At 38.0% G+C, this 26,055-nt stretch overlaps 2 protein-coding genes across 2 annotated transcripts in view; one reads left to right on the forward strand and one right to left on the reverse strand.

Annotated features, from left to right (window-relative positions):
• timeout (circadian regulator timeout) overlaps nucleotides 1–26,055 on the forward strand; it is an 87,996-nt gene that overhangs the window by 29,800 nt on the left and 32,141 nt on the right. The window contains exon 11 of the mRNA XM_018113367.3: nucleotides 4,894–4,994. Within this exon, the coding sequence (XP_017968856.1) occupies nucleotides 4,894–4,994 (101 nt within the window). The remainder of the gene's footprint in view (nucleotides 1–4,893; nucleotides 4,995–26,055) is intronic.
• 2mit (leucine-rich repeat-containing protein 2mit) overlaps nucleotides 14,857–26,055 on the reverse strand; it is a 32,988-nt gene continuing 21,789 nt past the window's right edge. Inside the window, exon 4 of the mRNA XM_089264308.1 lies at nucleotides 14,857–21,519. Coding sequence (XP_089120434.1) covers nucleotides 19,075–21,519 — 2,445 coding nt within the window. The 3' untranslated portion in view covers nucleotides 14,857–19,074. The remainder of the gene's footprint in view (nucleotides 21,520–26,055) is intronic.

The raw sequence follows: 26,055 nt of genomic DNA on the forward strand, positions 1-26,055 counted from the left end.
TCTCTCTCTCTCCCTTTCTCTCTATCAATGTTTATTGTTTGTGCTGGGAAAATTACGTGAAAATAAATAATTTACCATCGCTCGCGTCGCGTGTTTCAACTCCCTCCGCTCGCTCACACTGACAAACACACAAGATGCGAGCTGTCCTCGCTGTCAAAGGCCGTTGTCGTCTGACAGCAGCTATCGAAATGTTGCTTAAATATTTCCAAGTCATTTATTTATCAAATATCATTAAAACTTTCCACCTGCTGCACGCCGGGGATTAAATTGCGAGAATCATGCTGTTTGAAACAACGCAACAATTGTTGACAATGCTGCGAGCGTCCAATTAGATGACTGTAATTGGTGGTATGACTAATTTATACGCCTTGTACCTAAGAAATATGCAGAAGGCACTGTAATGACAAATGAAATGAAAACTTATTTCTAATAGAATGTACTTTCATTATCAAGTTATACTAAATTTTCTTATATCGTTTACAATTCAAAGGTCGCTTTCTATTTGCTCAACATTTTTAATACCGTTAATATCGTACTATTGATACTTATCGACTATAATCAATATCTGTCGATTACTATCAATGAATTTAGATTACAATTGATAAGTGTTGAATACAAATGATTAATATAAATGTCAATATAACATTGCTGACTACAATCGATAAATATAGACTACAGTCGATACATTATAATTGTATACTGGAAAAATATATATTTAGAAATCAACAAATATCGACTAAAAACGATAGATATTAGATAAAATAGATAAATATAGATTGAACTCACTAAAAATATATCGTTAAATTAATAAATATCGACTAAAATCGATAAATATATTAATATAGTCGCCTATATATTACTTCACTTTCCCACCTAATCTAAATATTTGTTTGATTCAAATCGATATATATAAGATCAAATAGATAAATATAAATTAAACGCAAGAAAATTAATAAATGTCGATTAAAATCCATAAATATTGGCTTCCAGTCGGCTATATACTTCTTTACTATCGCACCTAATTCAAATATTTGTATCTCTTATCACAGCTTAAGCACTACATTGCTATTATTCTACCTACAGGGTATTCAGCTATTCTAGCAACTGTCTTGTTTTCCAATTAAAATACGCAGTTGTATATACTTGTATTGAAACGGAACAATAGAATGAAAGATTCCCTTGATTGTCTAGCCGTTTGCATTTTCGTTTGCCTTACATGGCGTATACGCAATGTAGCCATTGTAATGCTTCATTTAAATTTATGTGCATTTTAATTGTTGCCAAAGAAATTGTTGCATTAAAATGTATGAAGCGGCAGTTGGTAGTAGTTGTTGTTGTTGTTGTTGGTGCCTCTGCTGCTGTTGCTGCTGCAGCAGCAGCTTAAAAAGGTCTAGACGCTTTTTGTGCTAATAAATTAAAATGCGATATGCATAGACCCTGAATGCGCACCCGCTGCACCCACAGCACCCACTCGACTGCCTTTTGTCTGCAACTTTTTCGCACTTGAGGTCGAGGGGGAGTTGTTGTGCTGTAAATGTTTTTTGCTGCCTTCGAGAAGAATTTTTGGGTAAACAAAATATTGAAAATAAACTGGAGTGTGGCCCATACACACACACACACACACACACACATGCGAATGGTCTGCTTGCATATGTGTCTGGCCTGGCATGTAAGTGCCAGCTAGTGGTAGTGCCCTTGCCCCCAAGACCCCAAGATCCCGAGTCTGTGCGCGGCTACCAACATTTTAGATACTTGCCAAGTCATACTCCATGTATATACATATATATATGTATATATACTATTTTTTTTCCTCCCCATTTTAATAACCAAATAAAAGGGAGCGTAAAAAAAAAGAGGAACGAAAATAAAATAGAAACTGAAAACGTTTTGGTTTTTGCTGCTCTCGCCCGGCGGCGGGTTTAATGGCAGCGTCGAGCACTGGAATGTCAGCTTGAAAAACTTTTAAGTGAAGTAAATGCGCAAAATGTTTATTCAAACTTCATTTAAGCTGCAACTCGCAGTCGGCTATGCTGAGGCCCAAACCCTCCGCCCAACCAAACGAAGACAACGCAGCGTTTGCCCAGTTGCCTCTTAACTAAGCTTATGTTCAGCAGCGTCTGCTGTTGTTGTTGTTGTTGTTGTTTCTATTGCTGGTGCTGCTCCTGCTGCTCCTCCTGCTCCTTCTGTTGCTGTTGCTGCAGCTGCTTCGCTTATTTAGCAATGTTGCAATGTTGACAGTCGCTGCTTTGCATTTAAAGCTTTTAAGCTGGCTTGTAGAGCATGTTTAGCCAATTTATCAAGCTATGTGGCAATAACTTAGGATCCAATAAAACGCGGGCTATGCAATATTATAAAAGGAATTTTTTTTCTTAGTTTGTTACAAGTATTCTTATTATTATTATATATATTTATTTTAAAAATAAATTAAAAATATTTAATATAAACTTAAAGTTGTGAAAGTATTGCCAGATCAACATAGAGTTAAGAAAAATACAAAATTATATTTGCTAAATTTTGTGATCACATATATTTGATTACCTTAAACTATTCTAAACTAGAATCGTTATTATGACCTTTTGAATAGGTGTGAGTATACGTACATATCAAAAATCAAGAAAGTTATAGATAAAACTGCAAATATTTTATTTTTACAAATTTTATGTACAATGCATTGTAGTCACTATATCTTCAATCTGGATACTTATTAAATAATAAATATACATAGATTCATTCGCTTCTGTTGCAGTTGCATATGTTCTGCTTGGTTTATTAACTTCTCTATGTAGAAACCACTTCAGTAGTATTATTATATATCCTCTTATATGAATAATATATAACTTTACTCTATAATCGCAAGCATTATTGATTGCAATTGGTGTTCGTGTGAACCACATTGTCGGTCCCATATTGGCCCGTTATTCCGCAAATAACCCACATTCGATTCACCTGAACTGTATAATTAACCATATTTGGTGCCCAGTTCTGTTGCTAATTAGCCAGGATGCAAGTGCAAAAGTTGTGCATTAAATATATATTTAAAATGTGTGTGTGTGTGTGTGTGTGAGTGTGTGTGGCATAAGTTACCAATGAACTCGTGATGCAGGGCCAGCGGCAATTAGCAGTTGGCCAAAACCAGAAAACTATTTGTTATGCAAAATGTTCACCAAATACTTTTTATGAGGGTGTACGGCAGAGCGCGGTAACTGTGTGTGTGTGTGGCATGTCTTTCAATTTATTGGCGCTTGACGGTGGCAAACATAAGTTGCGCTATCAGTAGCAGAACATAACGCGGCGCCAACTGAATTGTTCCCACAGCAGCTGCCACGCTGCCTGCTAGCTAACGATATGAGTGGTGAGGCAGCCAACGATGCAAAGCATGTTGCAAGTCGATAAATCTCTCGCTCTCACTCTCGTTCGCTCTCTCTCTCACTCTCTCTCTCTCTCTGTTCTACTTGCTTTCTAACTGCGTGCGTAGTTGGATATTAAGCTGCTTCCAAATATTAAATTAACAGCAACGACAACGTTGCAAAGCCTGCAACTGGTGTATGCTGCAGACACGCGCACACCAACACCCACCCGCACACGCACACACACACGCATACACATGCAACTGCCACACGCAAGGATTATTTGTGTGCTGCACCAAAAATGCGGCCCCAAGTGCAACACGGTGCGGCAGCTAGCATGTGATGCAAGCAACTGCCATTGCCAGTGGACCAGCTTTCTATTTGTTGTGCGTGTGTATGAATATCACACACTCTCTCTCTCTCTCTCTCTCTCTCTCTCTCTTTAACTTTCTCTGTCTGTGTGCAACACGAGAAATTTTAACGCAATTTTAAGCGCATCAATTTCATTTTGTGAAAGCTAAAAGCCCCGCTTGTTGCATGTCCAGCATACGCAGCGTGCAACATGATGTGCACGCTGGTTATTGTCATTACAAAAAAATTGCTATTGTTGTTGTAATTGCTGCTGTTGTTGATGTTGTTATTGTTGCTGGGATATAGGCCATGGCTTAAGGTCGACTTTATCGTGTGTGCTTTTAGAGCGAGTTTTTAATTGGATTGATGCAGCAGCTGTGTTTCGGCAGACTCTTCTGCCTTTTGTCTTGTGGAAAGTAGTTGATTTAATTATGTTTTTGCTTTAATTGCTTTGCACTGAGTATGTACATATTTATTTATGCATGCATATACACATGCATATTTACAAAATGTATGCATGGTCATTATCCATAGCAGTTTTAATAATATTTTCTGATATTCAGCATTTGATTTAATTGATTGTCTTTGGTATTTGTAGGGGAGGCTGACTTAATAAAGTAATTAATATTTCTTATATATATATTTAAATGTGTCTGAAGATAAATGGTAAAAATTATAACAAAAATAAATGTAAACCTCTAAAAAAAATTTTTATTATGTTTTATTATGTTATAAAATCAAAAAAAAAAAAAAAAAAACAAAAGAAATGTTTTTTTTCAATATTAAAATACATTATAAATTATATACAATTTTTTTTTTACAATTATTTTATTTAATTATTTATTTATACATACATATATCATATATTATTATATAATATATCTTATTAATTTTTGTTTATTAAAAAAAAAAGGAAATATTTACATATGTTTTTAATAATTATCCAGCTTTGGGATTCAAAAATCTAGTTTTCAATATTTCAAGATGTTTAAAATTCTTGATTCGTTACTTACTCAGGCATAAATTCTTAAATACTAAATTTAGTTGCCTGCAAAATAAAATTCCAAACTCTAACGTAACTTGAAACATTAAAGCTTTAAATTCATATATACTTACATATATATATATTTATATATGTATATTTATACTAATTTATTTATCTATATATATTATGATTATAAATTGCATTTTGCAGGGAAGTCTGGCCAGAGGAGGATGTCTTTGGCTCATATACCGCCGCACCGGAGGATGAATTGTTGCTGCTACGCGAGATTTTCATGCACAACATTACAACAGGTGAGTGTAGATATATATGTGTGTGACTGTGTGTGTTTTGTGTGAGGATGACTGAGCGTGACCAAGTCCGGTTCAGCTCGGCTCGATTTCAGCTTGTTAATTATGTTTTATTGTAATGCATTATGAAGCGACATGCTGGTTGGGCTTTTAATTAAAAATGAAAATCTGCCACTTGGCATTTGCGTGTCATTTATCTTGCATGCTCCCCCCTCACCCTCGTGCCCTCTCTTTCTCTCTGCTCTCTGACTGCATGTGTCTGTTATCTATTTCTCTCTATCTCTGTTTCTCTCGGCTAATTGTAGCGCTCCATTTTGCATTTGGACTCTATAAATTTGTTGGCTTGAAATAAGCCAAATTATAGCGCAAAGTTTCAGCAACGGCTTACTTACTCTCTCGCTCACTCTCGCTTTCTCCCTAGATGTCTCTCTGCCTTCGCCTGCCTTCTTTCCCTTTTCTCTCAGCCTGTCTGTAGCCTTGTTGCACTGTGCCTGCTGCTGTTCTAAGTTTTTATATAGTATACTCGCCTGTGATGTGTATAGAGTATATTGGGTTTATACATATTGAAAGGCAGATCTTGGGACTAAATTCTTAAATATTAAAGTAGACTTTAATCACTTTAGACCTACTTTATAAATCGATCTTACATATAAAAAAGTAGGCATGGCAAGTCAAGTAACAAGACTTTTATAGCTGATTTTACCAACTTCTCCTATTCACATTAACTTTACACTTACAGACCTATAAGCCAAGTCATTCGACTTTCTCCATATTTCAGCTGATATTGAATCGTGAACGAGTATTATGTAGTTGGCTGCGACCCGATTGCAAGTTTCTTAGTTATTTTATGTGCGCTTTGGCTCCTTGTGGCTTTTTGCCTTTTGGCTGTCCTGCGCTTAACAAATTATCCAGCTGAAATTCTTGCGCTTCATTAAAAGTAAAAAATGGCAGCACAGGACGACTGGCCAACCTACAGCGGCTCCTGCAGCCAGTGTCCTGTGCCCTATACCCAGTTTCCTGCTCCCTTTCACTCCTTAATTCGGCAGTCAAAAGCGTCTCTGCTCAGCCAAATGAAAATATATTAAATGCGTAATTGTTTCTTTTTTCGCGTATTTGTTTTTTGTTTCATTTTGAATGCTCTGCCAAGTGCATTGGGTTGTAAAATTTGTTGTTTGCGTTTGTCGCTTCATTCGATGGGAAGTTTTCTCTATTTAGCTTTGGCTTACGCAATTCATATGCCAACATGACTTTTCTATTTTCGGGTGATTTTCCATTTATTATATACGTATATATATCAAACTTTTGCATTCTATTTGCAGCTCAAAGTTGGCACCTGCCACTCTCACAGATCTCTACACACATACATACATATGTATATATTATATATCCCTTATATTTATATATGTATATTCTATATGACTTATCGCTGTCGATGCACCTTGCAGCGCACTGAAAAAGTTTCTGACAAGCGTTTTAGAACACATCCATGGCTGACAGTTTTCCTCTTTTCTTCTTCTGCCACTAGTTTCTCTCTGTTTTTTTTTTCTTTCCTGCTAAAATATGAGCACATATGCAGCAGCTAGTCATACACAGATAATACTTTTTAGGGGTTAATGGGCATTGCGGAGTGAAAAGACCTTGGCAACGGCAAAGTTTCCAGCTTTGCTGCACCTTGCAGATTATCTTTATTCCCTTTTATATATATATATATATATAAATATATATACCTTTTTTTGAGTGTAATTTATGATTGTAGTTTTTGCGCAAAAGTTTGGAAAGTTGTTTTTATTTTAAATATTACATTTTTATACATTTATATATTATGTATTTAAGTGCTTATAAAAAGCATACAGCTGAGGAAATCTGCTTTTAATGCGAGCCTAGGTTGCTAAAATTGGTTAAATTTGAGTAGAAATTATAATGAAACAACACCCTTCTCTGCGATTCTCATAATTTAAAGTTGTTACCAGCTACTTATGCCTAGATTCCCGCGAATTAACAAACTTTATTCCCTGTTAAACATATTTTTCTCCGAAGAGCTCTTCATAGTTTTCTCTTCATTATTTTTTCCTGTCTTTTTCATTTGCATAACTTAAAGCCAACGGAAGTAATTCGATGCGTTATTTGAATATTGAGTGCGTTAATAAAGGCGCGAGTGCGTCTACACTGAAGTAGTTTCAACTAGTTTAGCAGCTGCTGCTGCCTGTGTTGCTCCCGTCTGCTGTCTCCTGTCCAACTGTCGCTCAGTCAGTTTGTTTGTAGCTTGAAGCGCCGATATACTCCGTGTCCAGCTTTTGTCCCGGTGTCCAGATGAAAGGGAACACGTTTAGCTCAAAGCGTTGCCAACCCTTTATTGTGTCTGCGCCATTGTTTGAAGCTTTTGAGCTCGTTAAGCCCCAGACGTAAAGCGCACCTCCTTCTAGCCGCCACGCTGGGGATTTGCTGGCCAGCTTAGCGCCCCGGGGCCAGCCAATAGATTGATGGTCGGTTGACAGTTAACCAGTCTAAAAAAAAGAAAAATGCCAAATATACATCCATGTGTGTGAGTGAATGAGTGTGTGTGTGTGCGTGGTGTGTGTTGCGTATAAAAAAGGCACTAATTCTTATTAGAGAAGTGGTTTCGACTAGGGAATGTCCACTTGCATGAGCAGTTGGAGCGCCTTCATTAATTTTAATTTAATAAATTTTTTTTATTAAAAAAATTAATATTTATATGTAAGAAATAGGAAACGAAAAATATATACAAATTTATAAATTTATTGAAAATATATACTTATGTATAAAGATATAAATTTATATATTTCTAAATATATAAATATTTAATATACAAATCACAAGTGTCAAAAATATACTTTGCAACAATCCAAATAAATTATTTGGATTTTTTTTTTTTAATTTTTTATATTTATTTATTTTATTTTATAATATTTACCTTATCAAAGTATTCAAATTTCGTGCGTGATATTGCATAAAAGTAGCAAAGGATTCATTCAGCTTTACTTGCGATGCAGACAGTGGACAAATATTTAAAGCCAATAAACATAAAATGTTTGCTGAATGCTCTAGGGTATTTGAATAATACAAATATTAAATGTTGCAGCTAATGCGATGCCTGCGTCGCCAGCTCCCCGAAGTGTCCTTTGAGCGGTTCAGTCTGGGATTTTATTAATTACCAGCGACCACAAACTGCATGCTGCATGTTGCATGTTGCATGGTGCATGGTGCACGCTGCGTGTTGCATGTGGCGAGTGGTTTTCGTTTAATTAACATTTTTTTTTTCTTTTTATTATTATTTCAATTTATTGCGCGTGTCTATTTGGCGATTTTTTCTTCCCTTTCTTTTATTTGCTCAGCACAAGGCAAATAAAAAATTGAATTGGCATTTAAAATTATTTATGCTCATTGTCGTGTGAGTGTCAGAGAGTATGTGTGTGTGTGTGTGTGTGTGTGTGAGAGTTTTGCATTGTTTCATTTTGAATTTCCATTTCCATTTCCTTTACCATTTCAATTTTCAATTGAATTGAATATGAATGTTTATTAAGGTCCAAGCCAGACGAGCCGTACGCTTAGTTAAATCTTAATCAAGTTGCCTTCCTGATTTCGATTTGTGGCGCGCATAATAAATGATGATAATCCCCGCAGCCCGCGCTCAAACTTCGCTCAAATCAGCAGCCAAGACCAAAAAAAGAAAATCATATAGAAGTAACACAAAAATCCACTCAAGTGGTAAAGCAAAAAGTGCAGAGTGTTAAAGGCAGACAGCAGCGTGTTGAATATACATACAGATAGATATGTATGTATGTATATATGAGTGGAGGCAAGCTCTTAACAGATTTCGCAGCGCAAACAAGTTGGTCGCCTCGTTGTCCTGCCCAGCCAGTGCTGTCCTTTAGCTCTGTTGTCGTTCGTCTCGCATAAAAATACAAAGTTTATGTTATGAACACAAATAAAAACAAAAACAAAAACTCACGAAGAACAACAGCGAAGAGCGCGTGTTGCTGGGCAAAAAAGCGAATAAAATACAATAAAAACAAATAAAATATACACGGAAGACACACACTCGCAACACACATACGCACACACACACACTTAGTACATTTGCAACTGGCACAGCTTCAACTGCTGCTGCTGTTGCCACAGTTGGTAAGGAAGCCGCAGCCAAAGCTAAAGCCACTTACTCGCTTGCATAGATATACGAGTGTGAGTGCGTGTGTGTGTGTGTGTGCGTGTGAGTGTGTGTGTAGAGGATAGCTATGATACCAGTCAGCAAGTCCGGCTAGCACACTTACTCAATTAGGTGACACGAACTGGCGCTGGCTTCTCACTGATTTGCCTCTCAGCTCTCAGTTGGCTTTCAGCCGCTATCAAGTTTATGTCGTTCCCTTTTGGCTTTTAATAGCTACAATTTGTTTATGATCTTCGGTTTAAGGGTCTCTGTGTGCCATTGTCTTTGTGTGTGTGTGTGTGTGTGTGTGTGTGTGTGTATGCACGCTGGCAATCAATGCGTTAATTATGTCAACAAGCTCCTTTAAATGATTTGGTTAGCTAATTGCCAGGGCATCAAACTTTCAAGGAATGGGCAGCTTTTAAGGTTAAGCTAAAATGATATTTCAGCTGAAGCGTAGTCTTGATTATATATAGATGTGTATATATATATATATATATATATATATATATATATATATATATATATATATATATATATATATATATATATATATATATATATTTCCGAGTAAATCGAGCTCTATATATGTAGATAACATGTTTAAAATTTTTGTTAATGCCAGTTTTCATTTTATTATATAGTATTATTCGCGTGTAGCACTTTAATTACTAGAGTGAAAAAATATATATAAATATATACACTAAAAAAAAGAAAAAAAATATAATAAATTAAAAAAAATGTATATATATATTTTTTTTAATAAATAAATTAAAAGAAATGTATATATATATTTTTTTTAATTTATTACATTTTTTTTTAGTGTATATGTATATATTTTTATTCTTTATTTTATGCTTATATATATATTTTTATTTGTTATATTCTACTTGTTTCTATAAATTTCATTTAAGTTTTTGTTATTGCTTTGTGTTTGCTCTCCGCTTTATCCCAATGAACTTCAACATTTTTGCTGATATTTATTCCATATTCTCATAATTTTTTTTTATGGATTTTCAGTTGATATCTATTTAAATATTTTAAGCGAACGCATAAAAAATATAGCATGAAAATATAGGTAGAGTCTGCGATTATAAATTGCATAAAAACCTGCAAATGGTTCAATAGAGATAAATCTGCTCTATGGGCAGTAAAAAACTAAAACAACTTCGCTTGGCTGTGATTTGATTGCCAAAATGATCTGTGATATTTTTATGTTTAGCTGATTTTGTTGTAAATTTCACTGCCCATACTAAAAGTTTACAGTAGATATGTTTGTAATTATATTAACGTTTATTCATAGAAAAATAATATGTATGCGCGACACTCCGTTACGCGTGCTAAAACTCAACTCTCGCTCATATATAAGTGTAAGGTTGCCAGACATCTCAATAATCGGCATTATAGTTTTTAGTGTTGCCAATACTTAATATCGATAGATTTTCAACAGATTTAAGTGATATAAATTGAAAGCGAATGAGATTGCATAAGCGAGAAGTGCATAAATAGGGGGTGAATAAGTGAGAGTGCGCTGGCCGTACCGCTCTTCGAAATTCAATATGTATATACACTCTAACACTAGTATGCCAGTGCCTTTCCATAAAATGCACTTGAATGCTTGAATATATAGTATAAATTGAAAGAATCTTTTGATTAACTTTGTAGGAGACAGCTTGAAGTTGAACTTGATGCGATGAGAAGTTTCACTGACGACTGCATTCAATGCCCGAGTGCTGTGGTCTGCCAATCATTTATACAGCAGGAGGTCGTTTGCAGCAGATTGTTGATTCTCCATATCATGGCCACAGTTTACTGTTGCTTGTCGACCATGTACTTGTCGACAACCTGTTTAATTACAGTAAATATATTGAAGTGCTGCATTACACTTCGGTAAACGATGTAATCCTCTAGCTCTTAGGCCCGGGTCTATATAGACTTTTATAGATTTTCTTGATTGCAAGGATATGCTAAGACTACATAGCCATATCTGTAAGTTCGTATTTCTGTTTGTATACAGTGAATCTCGAGAACCACAGAATCAAAAGGCTTGAAAGTTTAAAGTGATTGCCTGCATATACACATGTACGACTATATGTATGTGTGCTTCTGTTAAGAGTTATGTTTATCTTTAAAAGACACGAGTAAAGACTGAAATATCTGCTAGTCGTTTTCTATGGACTTGAAAATTCTTGTATTTTGTTTGTATAATAATTCCGATTTAAAAATATATTATGCTCTCCAAGTTAAATATTCTTCGCAACGCATCATATATGTATAATTTGTGTACTAAGTCTAAGAGATTTAATCTTTTATCTAAGAAATACTTTACAGCAATTCTCATATTTTCTACTCACAAATTTCCTTTATAAGTCTATACAATGTATGCATAATGAATATACACATTTCATTTATTATGTTGCTCTACTCTCTCTCTCTCTCCCTCTTTCTCTCCCTCTTCATCTCTCTCTGTCTCATAATTTGTTGCAACTAATTTAAACATGATTTAATATTTAATGTGGCCAAAAATTGTTTTCTTTAACTTTGCGGCGCGCACAAAAACTTGTGAACACAATTCACCAGGCTCACCTGCTCGACAGGCATGCCAAAAAAAAAAAAGAAAAAGAGAAACGTGCAAACACCTTGCTGCATTTCTCTAGAGAACTGGCCACAGCTGGCGGCGATGACATTTCGAATAATGTTGCAAAGCGAAAAAAAAAAATATACGAAAATACGAAAAAGCGAAATGAGAATGGAAAAACATGTGAAGTTTAAAGTTTAAATTGAAAAACAAAACTTGGTGTCCCAATGTCGTTTCGTGTGGGCGGTGTTTAAATAAAATTTGTCGAAGTAGTTGCGTGAGTGGCGCTGGGCGTGGTGCAAGGGGGTGGGGCGGGGGGTGGGGGCAATGTGTGGCTGTATTTTACCTATAGTAAACATAAAACGATGCACACTTTGGGGACGCAACGGCGCAACTGGGCGACAATAAAAAGCAAGCAAAGCGCGAAGCGAGGAGGCTGGGCCGGGGCCAGCGTGGGGGCAAAAGTCATAACGAGTGCAAAACCATGAAATGAAATCGTTACCGCCCCCAACAGGGTGTGGGTGGGTGTGTGTGTGTGCGTTGTACTTTTTTGTAGCAAAACGAAGAAGTTTGCGTATACGTAATGCGAATTCGCTTTTCTCATTTTTTGTTGTTGTTGCTTGCTTGCTGGTGGAATGGCGCTCTTCACATTTGACATTTGCTTTTATGTATATATGCATGTGTCTCTCACTCCACGCGCGTGTGTGTGCGCCTGTCTGTGTGTGTTTGTTTGTGTCACACACGGTTGCCTGCCTTCATGCATTTGGGCTGCACAGAAATTAAGCAATGTGTCCCAATGGAGCACTACGTTGCGTATACGTAATGCGTCGATGCTTTTGGCCGCGCTGCCAGCAGCGCTGCATTAAATATGAATGCAATTTACAGTTGTGAGTGTGAGTGGGAGCGAGTGGGTATGTGTGTGACACACGCTCGCTCAAACAGCCACAAAAATTGTTTGCATATTTATATATATACAAATATATATATGTATGTATATATATAAAACAGAGGCAAATGACGTAAGCTTGAGTTTTGCTCTTCCATTTGCTGTTTCCACCCGCTTGGCGGCTGCTAATGGAGCGCCATTTGGCTGCACAGCTTCGTAATCAATTAGACAACATTTTTTTCATGCACCACACACACACACACATATACGTATATATGTAAGCGTAGCCTGTGCTGTGCAGCCATTTGAATAGTTTGCCTTGAATTGCTCTGGCTGTAAATTGAATAAAAATTAAAATTAACAGTTCAATGGCTGCAAAGGCTACAGGACCTTTTATACATTTGCCGAAACTTTCAGAGAGGTTTATTTCATTCAATTCTCTGGGGCCCGGCCAATTCCTTAACTCTGCAAAAGCCGAGCAGCAGTGGGGATTTTTAATTATTTCCTTTTGCCTTTTTTATGTGGAAGAGTCAAAGCGAAAGTTGCCTAATGAGATTTATTCTTTTCAATTTTAAGCTAATTGCATTGGCTTAAATGAGCTTAAAAAACGTTTTCTTAGCCTTTTCAGGTTTGCTAAATATTTTTAGTAAATATTTCAGAAATATATATATTTGTATTTCCTTAATAATATTTCTTGAACTCAAGTGAAGCAAATTTCTGCAAACGAATTGAGTTGTCCACTTCGAGCTCCCTAAGCTCACATATTTGTCTTGTGTCATCTTATTTTTATTAGCCTTCTTCTTCTTCTTTCCTGTTTGCGTTTGTTATATTCTCATTAACCTTTTTATGCGCAACCGTTGAGCATATTTTGTTTGACATTTGCTGTCCTCCGACGGGCCGTAAATGGATGTGAATTTTAATAATATTGAATGTCGCGTTCGTTGATGCTGCAATATTGAATGCCTTACAGCTCTGACCAGACACAGTCACACACACACACACGTACACATATTCTTGACGTGTTGTGGCCCGGCCAAGAACAAGAGCAAAAGGAACAAGCAGAAGGCGAACCGAGAACAAAAAACAAAAAAAAACCAATTGACTTTCATTTTGTCGGCAATTTTCACAGCATCGTTTGTCGAGCGCAGCAATTTACACACACACACATACATACATAACATAAACACACACACACACATACACACAGCGCTGCGTGTTTCCTGTTGCTGAACGCAATCATTTGATTGCAGTTCGATGCGAAATAATTGGATTTGAAATAAAATTGTTCATCGTGTTGTTTTGCTTTTGACCTGAGTTAACCAATGATTATTTATATATATATACATGTATATAGGTATGTATATGTAGCCACATGTGTGCTTATACCATTATTGGCCTTTTCGTTCAGCTTTTATGCACATTTCGTTTGTCCAACTGTCTCATGCCTCACTAATTTAACATTTATTTTTATTGCCCTTGTGCATTTGCTCTAATCTTTGGTTCTCTGTCAGTTGTTGCTTCTCCTTGAACCACTCAAAATGTTAATTTGTGCTGTCAATTGAACATAATTGAATGCTAGAACTTTGAGTAAACTATTTTGCGTCTTTCAAATACATTCAAGTAGCGCACTTGAGCAGTTTGATGTAATTTATGAAACTGGAAATTGTATTGGACAGCTTAAAGTGCACATGTTATATAAATATTTTGAATATAGAAAACATTTTTGCTTCTGCTAATGAATGCATTTAGAGTGAATGAGCTTAACTCAAAAGAAAAGTTAAAAGTTGGAGAAAAAGATCTTATATATAGACAGACGCACAATGATTTCTTAATTTCATTATAAAGAATATTTGATTATGAAGAAGAGTTTTTTTTAGGAGTGATTTATCTGTTGCGCCAAAACGCACTTCTTGAACTCCAAAAGTTATGAAGCTTCAGGTCTTTAAGATCATGAGCGCTATCTGCCCGTTAAATAATAATAATCAGGTATTCGATTGACTATCCACCTTTACCCATTTATTCCTCTTCACTTTTCCCCTAAATAAAATAAAATTCATGTATATATTTTTTTAAATTAAATAATTTTCAATTTTTATTTCGCATTTCACAGTTGTCTGCCGTTTCGAAAATTGCCAGTGTTGAGAAGCACGCACTCATGCAGTGTTCTAGTTGCCTCGACTTTGCTGCAAATTTTCTCACACTTAAAGCTAATTTCATAATACATTAAATACTTATATTTCGGTTTTAAATTCTTGAAATAATTTACTTAATTTTCTTTTTGTTTTTTTTTTTTTAATTTGTTTAAACTGTTATTGATTTGATTTGATCTAAGAACGCCTCGCACCAGTGTTGGCAAACGTTTCAATTTTCGAAGAGCTAATACTACACAATAATAATCATAATAATAATAATAATAATATTTATAATTAGCTGCGGTCAACTACTTATTTACAAAATACGCACACACACATGGCCATGTGATGGGCGTGGCGTTTGTCTAAACTGAATAAATATTGAAACTGTGTAAATAGAATTATTTGTTTAATATTCCTTTTTTTTTCTAAGCTAGAACTCTTGTCATATTTTCTCACTGTTTATATATACATAAATATTTATGTATGTATTTATATATTATAGATTGTGTGTTATATATTTATGTGTTTTTACGGCTACATCAAATATTTGGCAATTAGTTTTTGTGGTTTTGTAAAATGCGCAAAACTAAATGCAAATCTGCGCTGTTTTTATTTATTTTATTTATTTTTTTTTATTGTATTTTCTCTTTATCTTAGTATTTATTTAAACACAGAATATTTTATATGCATATTTAATATTGCAAAATTTGTTTTTCTCATTCTGCTTGCCTTTGTTTTTCATGTTTTTCCTGTTGTTTATTTATATGTACAGCGCCATTAAGTTTAATTATTGTGTGTTCATGTTGTCTGTCTGATGTTTTTGCTCGGGATTGTTTTACATTTCTGGCCATGTGCCGTTATGCGGCCAAGGCAACTTATTTTCGCATAACTTGGCCAAATCGCTCTGCCACTGCCCCACTTGATGGCCAAGCTACAACCATTTAGCAGGCAAATAATTATAGGCCGGACAGCGTCTCTTTATTAACTTTCCCCCGTTTTGTTGTACTGGCGCCCGGAATGCGACCCAAAAAGTGTCAAATATCGAATTAACTCATTTGAGCTGCTGTTGTGGCTGCCTGGCGACAATTTTCTGCTCGCACGCAACTGAAAAGTTTTCGCAAGTAAATCTTGGCCAGCTGCGCATGTCATAAGCAAGAGAAAACCTTCATTAAATTTGACAATGGGCCGCCTTCATTGTAGTCCAGTTTTTCTGCTTTACTGGCAGAAATGGCCGTATATAAAAAAAAGGATGTCTCTCCGTCCGTCTGTCTGCCCATCTGTCCGCCTGGCTGACACTTGCCCACTTGGAAGTTGGAAGCTGGAACTTCCTTAATTAAGATTTTGTGCGTTCAACGCAATTCTTGCTTATTTTTGCCCTAATCCCCCGAACCGGAGCCCGGAGTCCGGTGTCCAGAGTCCGTAGTCTGTAGTCCAGAGTCCGTTGTCCGTAGTTTGTTGGTCAGCATTACTTTAATTGTTGTTAGCCCGCTTTGCTTCACATTTCGCTTTTGTGGCCAAAAATAAATCCTTCTGAATTGCTTGAGACGAAACGCTTGAACGCCTTCCATTGCCGTTGCTGCTGCTGCTGCTGCTGCTTGTGGCTCAAACTGTGCCCAAACCCCCAGATACATTTGTATCCGCATCTTTATCTATCTTCCTGTTGCTGCGGCTCTTGTTCTTCTTTGTGTATTCCAATTACAAAGCCACAAAAAGTTGAAAAACTGTGCAATGACTGTGGCTTTCGCTCCCCCGTTTTGCCGCCACGCCCCCCGTCTGCGGCTCGCACAAGATTGTTGCACAACTTTTTATCGTGTCTTAATGTAATTGTTGTGTTGCACCCCCAACCCGTTCCCGCCCCCTTGCCCACTTCTGCCGCAGTCTCCCTCATGAAGTCGTTGCTTGTAATTTGATTTGCTGGCACATTATTTTGATGTCGGCCCAGCCCTGGCCAGAGCAAGGCCAGAGCAAGGCGTGAGTGCTCCTTGCTCCGCACTTGCTTGGCATTTTTCACATATCTCTCAAATAGTTTTACAACATCTCACATTTGCTGAGCCGGATTAGTCGTCTGCCCATTTGGCTGGATTTACACCATATGCTCTCTTGGTCAATTTATAAATTGGGGCTAAGAGGGCGGCTGTCGACTGAATCGACAAGTGCCAAATAACAGCAAATGGGGTGCCGCACGAGGTTGTATGTATGTTGTATAAAGCAATTGCCCGGGCAGCTCTTAAGGGTGTCAATACAAAACAGAAATCAAATATATCCTAAAGGAGTTTTCTTTCTGGACCAAGTGTGCTTGATGCTCAAGGCTCAAGTCCAGCCCAGACGAGCCAAGCCACGTCGAGTCGAGTCGAGTCGAGTCGAAATTTTAATTAAATTGTTCAAAGTGGGTTAAAGATCTGCTGAAGCAGTTGACTTTTAAAGTCCATTAGCAAAGAGCGTCGCTGCCTGAAGATGAAAATCTATCAAGAGTTTTATTTCGAGTGAAAGCTAAATGCGTTTTACACTTTCCCCCATCCACTTGGATTGCCAACATTTTGTAATTACTTAGTCCGCATGCTCCACTAGTCAGAGCCTTAGTTAGTATTTCTCAAGTGCCAATATAGAGCACGAAGCAATGCCAAAGCATAGAAGGATGAAGAGAAGAAGAGTTGCGTCTCTTAAAGTTCAATAAGTGCTTGCTTCGCCCCTTGAGAAGTTTATTTCCTATACAGAAATGGAATTGAGAGGAATTCGAATTTAACGAATAAATATAAAGTAAATCGAAATTCGTTGATTTTATATGAAAAGAGAAATGTTCAATGAAAGTATCTGAAGGTATTGAACAAGTATCTGAGAGTCAATTACGAATAACTTCAAACTTCAAATTTCATGACAAATGAATGAAACTGTAATTTTGTGAGAATTAACATGTATGTCGGGGCGTACAAAGGTATCTTGGGTTATAAAGTATCAGTATGCAGTTTTTAAAAGTATCTTGTAGTATAAATAAGTATCTCAAAATTATGAAAAGTATCTGCCACTATACAAAATTGTACAAATATTTAATAAAATCATGAAAATGTCTTTGTTTTCAATACTAAATAAATACTATACTTTATAATACTTTTCTACTTTTCTTAAATTGAAGCAGTATCTCAGGTCGTACAAAAGTATCTATGTGAATTTAAAGAATATTTTTGCCTTGTAGCACAAATATTTATTTGAAAAGTATGAAAATCAACTTCAATATTTAATAGTATCAGTAGACATGTAGAATAGATACTTTCACAAATTTTAGAAAACAAAAATTAGTATGCATTTATAAAGAGAACCTAAAGGTAACTAATGGAAAGCCCCTTCCTTCCGTGATACTCCTCACATTACAAATGGGGGTATCCAAGACACATAAAAATGTCCTTGGTGAAATTATGGAAATTGTCGCTTGATCTGGACATCTGCTCACAATTAACAGCACCAGCAAATTGAGACTTTTCCTCTAGGCGGAACTCGTTATGGCCGATTGGAACGGCTCGAGCCGGGCCTGTAGCTGCTGACTTTTGGCCATAAACTAAACTGTTATTTAATACTTTATCGATATATTTCATTTTTATATGCATGACTATCAAAACACTTAATCTTGGCCAACGGACAGCCACTTATGCACACATATAAAGTTAACTGACCAACGCACACACACACACACACACACACGGAAACACACACTCAAGCTCACACAGATACTCAAGTTGGGGCTTTAGCCCTGGTGTAAACTGACCCAAATACAACCACAAGATGGACATCAAATCGAGGGCCTTGTTGCGAATGGGCGACAGAGTGCGGGGGCTGGGGCTGGGGCTGGTGAGGTGGGTGTTGCCTGATGGCCCATAAAATGTAGCTGGCGGTGGCTATTTGGCTGCTCTTGGCTATTTGGCTGCTGGCCGCTGCACGCGGCGTATACGTAACGAAACTTTATGACAAATTGTTGCTGCTAACCTAGACGCTAAGATGCCTGCCACGTGTGCGGCCACGATGAGCCATAAATCAAACGAGACTCGGCGAACATAAATATATATGTATACGTGTGTGTGTGTACATAGATATATATAAATAAATAGCCAGTATATATATATAAAGATGTATGCGTGTATATCTCTTTCTATGCTGCTGCTTCCTCTTTGGTTTATGACTCATTTTGTGGCTTAAAACTATGCAGAATGTTTTCTATATATATATATTTGTATATATGTGTTCTATGTGTGTGTGTGTGCGTGTCTGTTTGTTTATTTGCCCTTGATTCACTGGAGTGTTGCGTATTGTCGCTGTCCAAAAACGGTTTGTCACCAGATGCCCAGCCGGCGTGTGCTGGGCGCCATCAGCTTGCTGCTCATCGAGCGCAGCGTTGACGCTGACGTCGACGTCGACGTCTGGCCACTGCCCAGCTGTGGGGCAGCTCTATGTAAGCTGCTGCTGCTGCTCCTGTTGCTGTTGCCCAGCAGCTCCATGGGCAGATGGGGCATGCCGCCGGCCGCAGCCATGGGACTGCTGGGCGCCATCTCTATGTAGTAGCTGTCCTCGTTGCTGGGCGAATGCAGACTGCTGCGACTGCTGCCGGAGGAGCAGCCACTGCCACTGCCACTGCCACTGCCGCTGGCTGAGCTGTCCGCCAGGGAAGCGCTGTAGAACTGCAACTTCTGCTGCTCGCGCTGCAGCTCACGCGCCTGCAGATTGTGCAGCGGGGAGCTGTAGGGCGCCTCGCGCCTGGTGCTGTGATGCCAGGCGCTCAGACGTGCCGGATCCGTCTGCCCGGAGCCCTGATAATGCAGAAAGCTGTGCACGTCGTCGTTCTCATTGAGCTGGCGCTGCTGATGCGGTCGCTGGTGTCCGGCGCGCGGTCCACGCTGCCAGGGCAGCTCGCAGCGATAGACGTGCGCGAGGCCGGCGAGCAGGACAATCACCAGGATGCAGGCGAGCAGCAGCATCAGGCCGGGATGGCTGCCATTCAGGCTCTGCTGTGGATGGAGGCGCGTGGCCAGCAGCTGGGCGGACTTGGAGGCTTCCGTCTTGAGCTCCACAAACGCCTTCAGCTGGGCGAATGTGCTCAGCTCCTGCTTAAATGCGTTCGGCGTGTTGACGCTGCTGTGTTGATGCTGTGGTCGCGTGGATGTTGCTGTTGTTGCTTCAGTTGTTGTTGTTGTTGTTGTTGCTGCATGCTTGGTGCTGTAGGTCATCTTCTTAATGCTCAGCGAGGGCTTCTGCTTCTTCTTCAGCTTGGCATGCTCCAGCTGCTGCTCCAGCTCCAGCTGCTGCTGCTGCTCGGCATGAGCTGCAGTCGCCTTTGTGTCGCCCTTTATTGCTTCCGCTTGTCGCTTATCAGTCGCTTCCTGCCGCTGGCTGGCAGCCAATGTTTCCGCATCCGCCACAGTTGCCGTTCCGGGCAGCAGCAATTGCTCCGCATCTATCAGCAGGTTGTCGCCCTTGTGCATCAGCAGCGGCGTTCCAATTAGATGGCGATCTTTAATATGCAGCTGCAGCGTGGCATGCTTATGCATCGGCTTTGCCTCCTGAGCAATGATTGTTGTAGTTGCTGCTGTTGCTGTTGTAGTTGCTGTGGTTGCTATTGTAGTTGCTGCTGTCTCTTTTAATACACTCTTGGCCAGTTTTTGTTTGTTTGCCTTGTCAGAGCTTATAAGCGCCAAAATTGTTTGTGGCACCGCAGCAACATTGCTAATGTTTGTTGGCTGGGCCAGTCTGGCCGGCGCTCCTTCTGCTGCTGCTGTTGTTGTTGTTGTTGTTGTTGCTGGCGCTGGCGCTGAGCTGCTTGCCAAAATGCTTGTGCGTTTGGCAGCGCGCTGCAAACTTGGCACGCCAATGGCTGTGGCTGTTGCAATTGTTGTTGCTGTCGCTGCTGCTGTTGTTGTTGTTGTTGTTATTTCTGTTGGCATGCCAGGCATTTGTTGGCTCTGCAGTTGAGCTAACGAAGTCGTTTCAGCTGGCCCTAAAGTTTTTGTGGTTAGCAGCGCGATGTTGTTGCCGCTTGATTGCATTGCATTTGGTTGTGTTGCTGCTGTTGTTGCTGTTGCTGCTGTTGCTGCTGCCTTTGACTTGTGCACTTTTGGCATCGTTGCTGGCATTGTTGTTGTCGCTGCTATGCCGCAAGTGGGCGGCATTGATTTGGCCAGCTGCTGCACAGCCTCCTCGTCTCCGGTGGCCAGTTCATTTGCCACGCCCCCGCACGCTGGGCTGAAGCTCTCGTAAAAGTTGGCCAGCTGCACGTAGCGTCGCTTCAGATCGATGCGGCCCACGGTGCGGCCCAAATCGACACTGCGACAGGGGCTGGCCCATTCGGCAATGCCCAGCAAATCGCTGCACCGCACGGGATTGTCCTCCAGCAGGAGATCGCGCAGCTGGGGCAGCGTGTGCACAATCGCCTGGCTAACCGACTCAATGCCCGCCGACTGCAGATTGAGCGTGAGCAGCTGGGGCAGCGGCAGTGCCGGCAGGAACATCAAACGATTGTTGGACAGATCCAGGGTCTTCAGATTCTTGAGGCCGGCGAATGCCTGCGGCTGCAGCTCCATGATGCTGTTGTGATGCAGAAACAGGTGCTCCAGCGAGGTGGGCAGACTGTTCGGCACATGCATCAGGCTATTGTGATCGAGGAACAGCAGCTCGAGCAGCTCCAGCCGACCCAGCGCATCGTCCTCCAGCTGCGCCACGTGCGAGTACGACAGATCCAGGTACTGCAGCAGCGGATAGCTGTCCAGGTCACCGCAGTTGATGGACTGAAAATGCGAGAGCAGGGAATATATGAAATGACTTGCATTAGTTGATATGCTTGCTTATAGGGTGCACATTAAAGCTAGAGTGTGGGAAACAAATAATGCAAAAAGTGAAGAATTTTTTGTGGAAACTTTGTTTAATTTTAGTCAAGTAATTAAGGAAGTTTGTGTATATGAGATTTGTAAATATGTTGGTTATTTTGTAAATATTATTTTTTTTTGCAATATTTATTTTTATTATTTTTATTTATTTATTTTTTGTAATTTTTATATATTTATTATTATTTTTAATTGATTTTTTATCTTTTTTTTTTATTTTTAATATATATATATTTTTTTTATTTTTATTATATTTGATTTTATATTTTTTATTTATTTTATATATAAGACTGCGTGTTTTTTTTTTTAATTTATAATTTTTAATTATATATTCACACATTATTATTATTATTTTTTTAATTGATTTTTGATCTTTTTTGTTTCTATTATTTAATTATATAATCATTATTTATTTATTTTTTTATTTATTTATTTTTTTTATTATTTTTTATTTATTAAAAAATATTTATTTTTTGTTTTTAGAAGATCTGTATATATTATTGATTGACAAACTCTTTAAAATTGCTGAAATAGATTAGTTTGGAAATTGTAGTGGGAGTAGGGGAGTAGAGTTGGTGTGAGCTACAACACTGGAGACTTGATTAATGAAAATGTCTGCATATGCACGACTAGATAAGGGTTGATAAGTTGTTCAGCGACTGGCGGATGGTTATAATTCAAGTATTCTACAAAGTCTCAAATTTCGTTAGGTTTCTCTTAAGGTCAGCTCTTTGATTCTCTATGGCAACTATTTATTCGTAATATTTCTTAATATTTTTTAACCAACTGTAGTATAAACATTTAGAGAGCTCAAGCTCTTGCATTTTCCCTCTCCCCAACTTTTGCTAACCGCTTGGCTTTCCCTTTTGCTTTACTTTTACATTCTCTTTGTTTGCCCTCAAAGAAAGGCCAACGAGAGTGTCCTTTAGGTATGAATCTGTGCGAGGCTAAGCTTTAACGAACTTTCAGTAGAGTCTTGGAAATTTGATTAGTGCGAGAGGCGAGTGACTTGCTGACATTGTTTAAAAATTAACTTGAATCAGCCGCTATAATTACTTCAAAGGCTGGTCGGATGCCAGTTTGCCCCTTTTTCGGTAGCTGCAAGCTAGCTGGCTGACTGGCTGACTGGCTGGCTGGCTGGTGTTGCCTTAGCCCCGAGCAGTGCCTCGTCTGGGGCCAGAAAGTAAACATAGACGCGACTCATTAAATGAAACAAGCGACAGGCACGAAGCCAGTCAGACGGCACAGACGGGCGACCAACCGAACAGCCGCTACTCCTGCAGTTACTGCTGCCCCGACTCCTGCTGCCGCAGCTGCTGCTGTCGATGCCCTTTGGGCGCAGTTGCGGCAGACGGGCGGAAGCTTTGGCTGTGGAAGACGACGTCTCTAAACGCCATAATTTGCCATGAAAAGGCTGCGTGTTGACTAGCGATAAAAGGCAGCAGCAGCAGCAGAAGCAGAAGCAGGAGCAGGCAAAGGCAGACAAATTAAAATGCCTGCTGCCAGGCAACAAAAGAGAGCGAGAGAGGCAGAGAGAGCGAGAGGGTGGCGCTGCATGGAAGGAGCACAAAGCAATTGCAACTAGTTGGGCTGTCTGCTGTCTTGGCGCGTCTCAGCTGCTCGCTGGCTGTTGGCTTAAACGTGATTATGCTTATGCCAATTATCCTTATTTTATTAATGCCCAGCGTCGAGCGTGCGCCTTTTGCCTGCTTAGCCTCAACTTTTTTCCTCCTATCGCAGCTTACGAATGGCATTTTTGCACCTTTTATGGCATTTGCCATAATCGACAACAGCAGCAGGAGCAGCAGGAGCAGCAGCAGCAACAGCAACAGCAATTTATAAGCCGCATTTGTTTTTATATATACGTACTCGAGCCTGTTAGAGCTTAGTTAATACCCGAACGAAGCCCCTAAACGGCTGAGACCGTCCTTTGTGCTGCTAATGCAAAACGGTCTGAGTTTAGTTGTGTTTGTCATAAATCATTTTATCGTTATACATTCTCATTCATATCTCTGCTGCAGGTCAGCCCAATGTGAAAAGGTCTATGACTGACTGACTTGGCTAATTATTTATAAATGTATAAAATAATGCCAAAGAGCTGTATATGAGCCCATAGAATTTAGCTTTTCTGTAAAATTTGCATATAAAATTCCCATTCTATTTGAGCTTATGATAATTTCCATTTGTTTCTTTATTATTTTAATTATATAAATTAGCTCCACTGTAAAAAAAAAATTGGGAGAAATCTAAGATATTAAACAGTCGAGTCTCAAAAATTTAAAGCCAAATAAAAAATATTGATAAATCGAAAAAATTCTATTCTTTTGAAAGAATTTCGTTCTGAATAGTTCTCAATGATTTAAGATTCTGTGTTGAACGAAAAAAACTCAATTTCTTGTCATTTCGAGCATCGGGCCTATTATTTACATATATATATATTATTTACATATATATATATATATATATATATATTATATATATATATATATATATATATATATATATATATCTATATATATTTTTTTTTTTTTTTTTTTTTATATTCTATATTATTTTATATTCCTACTATAAATTTGTTTTTCGATACAAAAATGTTTACCCAAGTGATTTTTTCATTGCATTGCTCTTCGAAGCCGTATATTATCTGAGTTAAAGGAAAGATGACGATCAAATAATTGGCATACATTTTTTTCCCATTACTCGAACCTTTTGTAATCCTTCTTAGAGATGATCTTAGATGATCGTAAATTAAGCTCGAAGAATTTCTACTTATAAAGACTTTACTAAAATAATATTGTCTATCATTCTTATATTATCTTCCACAAGTCCACGCTTCAACTTCCTCCTAGGGTATTTAAGAGTTCGCCCATATTTAGTTTAACACTTGGCTTTTCTGCAAATGCGCAACCCTCTGACTGAAGTCAGCTGCCAGCTGAATGCTGTCTTTTTGTTTGCCACTCATTGTGAACGCTAATCGCCAGCTTAACTGGTCTGTCCGGCCGTCCGTCAGGGACAGTGCGAAGCTATTTAATTTATTATATTTTGCATTGTTTTCGCTGGCATTTGTGGAAAGTGTGAAGTGCACTTAGTGCTTGCTTTGTGAGTCTGTGTGTGTGGGTGTGTGTGGCCGCATTGTGATTTTAATTATGCTCTAGCACTGACTAAGTGCCCGACTAAGAGCTGTCTAAATGGCAGCGCAGTGCAGAGCGCAGAGCAGCTTGAATAAAGTTAACAACAATTTTTAATGGGCTTACGAAAGGCACTAATAGCAGAAGTCTTGAAAAGCTTTTAGAAATGTTTTACCTACCGCACATATATACATATATAACTGAAACTAAGTCTAAGTAGGCGTCTTAGAGATTGCAAGTAGTTTACGACTCCTGCTCAAAGGAGAGACTTTACTCCACTTAATGAAAATTAAAAAAATATATATATACAAGAATCTCACATAAAAGACAATAAATACAAAGTATTTTTAAAAATTTTATTATGTGTATGTAAAAAATTATAATTTAAAAAAATAATAATTTGCACATAAGAAATAAATTTAAAAAATAATATAAATAAATATAAATATAAATATAAATATAAATAAATAAGAATTTTTATATAATAATTTTTTTTTATATTTTATATAAATATAACAAATAAAATAACAATATATAATAAATAAATTTTATATAAAACATATAATTAAAAAATTATTTAATATAATATAATCAAAAAATAAAATATAATAAATATCTTATATATGAAATAATTCAATTATTAATTGCAATATTATATATTACAATATTAAAATGTACAAGCAAATAGTTTTATGTATGTATAAATACAAAATATATTTTATATAAAATATTTATTCGATTTATATTCATATTATATTATATATTCATTCAATTTAGTACAGTCTCCCCTTTGAGCAGAAGGCGTAAACAAATTCAAATAAAATTTTTTGATAAATAAACTCGATGGAATTGCAGCGAAGGGCTAAGTGCGTCATTTCTTATCATTTGTCTTGAAGATATGGCTGACATATCAATTACAGCATAAAATATGGCCAAATGCTTCCACACTCTAATCAATAATATTTATGTGGAAAATTTCCTTTTTTACGCTGGAAAATAATTTTAGAGCTTGGCGACAGAATGGAATGCGAGGCACATTGGCCGGAGCCGGAGCCGGAGCCGGAGCCTGAGCCGGATGTGCGAGTCGAGTGGCAACAACAAAATGGCGGCGTAAATTTAAAAATAACAAAGTGTAAATCATATGCCCGGGTGGATAGCTGCGTGCGTGGGTAATCGGAGTCGAGCCAAAGGCCCACTCGAGCGCCGCGAGTCGAGCTGAGTCGGCAAGGACCGCAAAACAGATGCTAATTAATGGCAGCACAGGGGCAACTCAGAAAAACTGTGCCTGTGTGTGTGTACGGGTGTGTGTGGG

This window comes from Drosophila navojoa, chromosome 2, assembly GCF_054131105.1.
Source record: "Drosophila navojoa isolate 15081-1374.11 chromosome 2, UAZ_NAV_1.0, whole genome shotgun sequence".
Classification (NCBI taxonomy): domain Eukaryota; kingdom Metazoa; phylum Arthropoda; class Insecta; order Diptera; family Drosophilidae; genus Drosophila; species Drosophila navojoa.